At 51.7% G+C, this 5,177-nt stretch overlaps 1 protein-coding gene across 1 annotated transcript in view; it reads left to right on the top strand.

Moving 5' to 3' along the window:
- Nucleotides 1-650: 650 nt before the first annotated feature.
- Nucleotides 651-5,177, top strand: part of PHGDH (phosphoglycerate dehydrogenase) — a 31,473-nt gene continuing 26,946 nt past the window's right edge. The window contains exon 1 of the mRNA XM_007457123.1: nucleotides 651-788. Coding sequence (XP_007457185.1) covers nucleotides 651-788 — 138 coding nt within the window. The remainder of the gene's footprint in view (nucleotides 789-5,177) is intronic.

Consider the following 5,177-nt stretch of genomic DNA (forward strand, 5'->3'; position numbering starts at 1 on the left):
CTCATAATTCTCATTGCGTCATTCATTTGGAAGTAATCACTGCTTTGTGAGGTCTCAGAAACGGCTTCCCACTGCTTTTTAATATTTAACTTTCCGTGTCTGTGTCTTTGGTACCCTCGGATGTTAGGCCACCAGAGGAAAGAGGCTATGTCTTTTTGATGTTCGAGCCTCTTCAGCATCCAGCACCGTGCCTTACACATAGTAGGTGCATTCAATAAATGCTTGTTAAGGAATTAGTGAATGGGCCCTTGGGAGGAAAGAATGAAGATGAAACATTTCTCTCACGATGAGAACGAATATTTCTCAGTTTATTTCAGATATGAATCAGCTACTCAGCGTAAATTGTGCTTCTGTATACTCACCAGGTGTAGAGAAATGCTTTGGCTGAGATTGAGAAATTCATCTCAGGAGAATAATATGGCGGGCGGGGATCTGCAAGCTCCGAACCGCGAGGAGGGGGCGGAGTCACAGAGAGTTGGAGCGTTTCTGTCCAATCAAAAGGAGACGGTAGGAGCAGGAGTGGGAGATAAGGGGGAGCGGGAGATCGCGAATCCTGCCCAGTTACACGAGCCAGACAGCCGGAACAGCAGCTTCTCCGTTTAGGTGTTTCTGCCCAGGGAGAGCTGCCGATTCCGAGGCCGACTCCAGCAATGGCCTTTGCAAATCTACGGAAAGTGCTTATCAGTGATAGCCTGGACCCTTGCTGCCGGAAGATCCTGCAAGATGGAGGGCTGCAGGTGGTGGAGAAGCAGAACCTGAGCCAAGAGGAGCTGATAGCCGAGCTGCAGGTTAGGCGAGCGGGAGACAGACTAGGGCTGCGAGGCATCCTCCGCGGACACTGGCTGACCAATTCCGGCCCAGCGTGCCCCACCCTCACCCCCATCGCTGGTGTCAGTCTTGGGGTCTCCCGAGATTGGGGGCTGGGAAGGGGGGAGGGAGAAGGAGGGAGGAACAAAGGGCGGCAAGCTGCAGGATGCAAACTTTCCGTTCCGTTTGCAACCGCGTGTTTCGCGTTGGCATGCCTCCCGCCAGCATTGCAAAGTGCTGGCTGCTTCAGCTGGTCCTGCAGGCTGCCCGCGGGATGCCAGCGCGGCTTCCCAGGGCCGTTGCGCTCAGTGGCCCTGGCAGCCCGGCGCCGCCTCTCCCCACCTCGCGCGGGGGCTCCGGGGGAGGGGCGCCAAAGTGGCTTCCCTGCTTGGAGCTCAGGGACCGGCGATCCTTCCCCAGCCAAGCCCTGGCTCGCCCAGCCAAGTCCTGCTTTCCCTGGGGGGGCCCCGGCGGAGTCCCAGCCTGTTCCGTGGCTGCTGGAGAAGCTGCAGGGAAGGCGGCCCGGCTGGAGCGGCAAACGCCATACTCGCCTTTCATCTGATGCAAGACTGAGGAGAGTTTTCACCGCCCCTCTGCCGCCTGGGAGCGCTCGGAGGAAAGAGGGGCGGGCGGGGGGCGCCCGAGATCTCCGCGCCGGCCACGCGGCAGTCGCCTCGGCCGCCGCTGTCCACGCTTAGTCTCCGCCGGTGGGCTCGGCGGGGTCAGGAATGGCCAGATCGGACGAGATTCCGATCCCAAAACCCCCCAGGAAACGTATATTTCCTAGCAGATCTTTCTCAGGAACGTTATCACCGTTTGTGTAGTTTACTTCAGATCTTTCTCTAACTTGTTTGTAAAAATCCTGCGAGGTTTGGTGGCCTCTTCCTGCCTTATAACATTTATTTCGTGAGCTCTTCACTCCAGTTTCTGCACTTCTTACTTCTGTACTGTGCGCAGCGCCCAGGTGTCTCTACCCGGCCCGTCCGGATGTATTCTCCCCTGCCCCCAAATTCCCACACCCCGCAGTGTAGCCTCCTACCAACTTGAACCAGTCTCAGCGCGGATCCACCCTCTCCAGAGTCCCTTAAATCAAACCACAGAGGTGGCTACTGTTGCTTTAGCTGTGAGGCAATCGCACGGTCTTCATAACTGCCATTGTATCTCCTGCTGTGTTTCTCCATGGAACCCCGTATCTTGCCTGTTTTTTTCATGTCATGAAGTCCCTGTTAAACAGGGATATTTTTATTTATTTATTTATTTATTTTTGGCTGCGTTGGGTCTTCCTTGCTTCGTGTGGGCTTCCTCTAGTTGCGGCCAGAGGGAGCTGCTCCGGTTTCTTACTGCGTGGCTTCTGTTGTTGTGGATCGCGGACTTCAGTAGCTGTGGCACGCAGACTCAGCAGGTGTGGTGCACGGGTTTAGTTGTCCGTGGCATGTGGGATCTTCCTGGACCAGGGCTCGAACCCGTGTCCCCTGCATTGGCAGGTGGATTCTTAACCACTGCGCCACCAGGGAAGTCCCTGGTCCCTGTCTTAAAGAAGCTTGTCAGCTAGTTAGGAGCCTGGCCAACACACGGTGAGACAAGTGACCAGATGACACAGTACTTGAGTGCTAAATGAGACCATCCGGCAGCCTAGCCTTTGCCTGCTCCACTGCGTTGCAAATGGAGAGAAGCGGGTGATCAGCCTGGACTCGGTGGGGGCCAAGGGCTCAGGACGTGATCCTTGGACTACCCTAGGACTGGATGGGGAACAGGCACCTCACACTTGTCATCTCCTCTTTTGTGCAGATGGTATAATGGCCTTGGCTCTGGGCAGTGGCCAGAAGGAAGTGGAGTGGTCTCTAGATTCTCACCTCCACCAGACCACCGGGTTGGGAAGAGTGGCCTGGACTTGGGGCTTTCCAGCTTTGCTATGGAAATTAAAATTCTGTACCCCGGGGGTAGGGTGGGTTGAGAGGGAGTGGTAAGTGTGGAATTGACTAGAAGGGGAGGCCTTGGTAACTAGTGGAGGGTTTCCATGGTGTTGGGAGGTCGGCCGGGTGGGTGCTGGGAATCTGGGGCTAGAACTTGGAGGATGTTTTAAAGGCACTGAAAACTCCTGGCAGGAGAGGAGGGGTGTTTGTTGGCTACATTGTTGGGCGGTTTGGGAGTGTCCAGTCTTCATGTCTGTCTTTATAAAAAACACTAGGTTCAGACTGCTGGTTAGTCTCTTTGGGCCACTGGAGGGTCCTCATATCCGCACTTGCCTCTTGTTATCCTGCATGGAGAGGTGCCTGGGTTAGTGGCCCCTGCCTTCCCCTGTTTAAACCTTTTTAATACTGAAAGAAACCGGGGCCCATTGACTGAACCAGGCCTGGCCTCCGTTCCCACTCCTTGGTATTCTGGGCAGGCACAATTTATTCTCTCTCACTCTGTGGTCAGGAAGTACAATCATCCCCCAGAACCATGCTTTTCAGACTTGAAGCAAGTCACAGCTCATTAGTGGGTAATGAAGTCCATTTAATGGGTCATGATTAGCATTTAAAAAAACAAAATAAGAAATATCAGAGAGCAATGCAGATAGTAAGGCTAAGTATCGTGTCACCAAATTTGTTTCAGTTATGTGTGTGTTTGTGGTGTGTGTGGTATATGAGTATAAAATCACAACTTAAACATGTGTTTCTTACTGTGGGTCTTAGTCAAAAGTTTGGAAAACACTGGCTTGGAATAATAAAGCATCTTGTTTAGAACTCAACTAAACTCTTACTTAGACTGTGTACCCCTCTTCTATCAGCAGATGTCACATCTTAAATAAGCTTAATATGCAGGAACATTTAAATCTTAGCATGTATCAGTGGCTTTTAAACTTTGACCATGGCCCACAACAGGAAATTCACTTTACATTTTAACTCACTATATACACACATATGTGTACACACATACACTAAAGTTTCATGAAAGAATACCCTTACTAGGTGTGTTGCCTTCTGATATTTTCTTCTGTTTCATGAACTAGCAATGCTGGTCAGAATCCTCTAAACGCATGCTGGTAATGCATTTAATTTACTGAAGCACCATTATATCTTTATTTCAGAATTTGAAGAAAGGATACGAAGGGAATAAAGTTCGATGCAAGAGTCCATGTTTTGAAAGGCTCTTTTAAAATGCAAATTTCTAGCCTTTACACTAGGATTTGTTTTGCAAAAGTTAAATAACCATCTGCTTAATCAGAATCACACGTATTGTGCCAAACAGCGCCTACCTGCATTCTCTATAGCTGGGGAACATGATCTGGAGAGTTTCTCTGACTTCTGTGGTGTAAGTCAGAAGCAGGAGCAATGCTAGAATAATCCCCAAGGCCAAGCCTGTTCTTGGGAAAGGAAGCATGTGTGAACTTGAGGAACGTGAATGGGTTTCCACTGCTGAGTTTGCATAGTTTGTCCGGAACAGCTGTAAATCCAGCAGAACAGTGGCCTGTTGTTTTCCAGCTCTGAAGCAGCTGTGGGACTGGGAGTGGGGAGGAAACCCAAGTGTAAGCAAATGCTTGTTCCAGCCTGCATTCTTTTTTTTTTTTTTTTTTTTTTTTTCTGTACGCGGGCCTCTCACTGTTGTGGCCTCTCCCGTTGCAGAGCACAGGGTCCGGACGCGCAGGCTCAGCGGCCATGGCTCACGGGCCCAGCCGCTCCGCGGCCTGTGGGATCTTCCTGGACTGGGGCACGAACCCGTGTCCCCTGCATCGGCAGGCGGACTCTCAACCACTGTGCCACCAGGGAAGCCCCCAGCCTGCATTCTTATACAGATAGAGCACGCACAAAGCAGAGAACAGTAGACAGCAGAGTGGGTGCAGTGTTGAGATTCCCACTGCGGGAGTGCCAGAGAGGACCTTGGGGTGCTGCAGAAGAAAGTTAAAATCACTGCAAACTGCAGGCAAGATGCGGGCGGATTTGCAAAGGACTGCGGTTTGCATAAGTAGAGGAGAGGAGTGGACTGCAGGGAGCCAAGTCTCCGAGGGATGACGTGGGGCCTGAGAAGGGGACCGGGCCTGGAGTGCAGGGCTTTTGAGGGATCAGTGGCAGCAAGGTTGGTTGGCACACAGGCTCTCAGTAAATGCATGCTGATTGAATAAATTCTGTTTTGTTTTGTTTTGTTTTGTTTTGTTTTGCCACACCGTTTGGCTCAAGGTATCTTAGTTCCCCGACCAGGGATTGAACCTGCGCCCTCAGCAGTGGAAGTGCAGAGTCCCAACCACTGGACCACCAGGGAATTCCCTTGAATGAATGAGTTGATGATGTGTTTGAATGGACAGGAACAGGGGTAGTTGAGGGTGTAAAGGGTCTTGAAAGCCCGTGAGCTCTGGCCACAGGAATGCCCGGCTCGTGTGGGACCGGCGG

Source organism: Lipotes vexillifer, unplaced genomic scaffold (assembly GCF_000442215.2).
Source record: "Lipotes vexillifer unplaced genomic scaffold, Lipotes_vexillifer_v1.1 scaffold511, whole genome shotgun sequence".
In the NCBI taxonomy this organism is placed as follows: domain Eukaryota; kingdom Metazoa; phylum Chordata; class Mammalia; order Artiodactyla; family Lipotidae; genus Lipotes; species Lipotes vexillifer.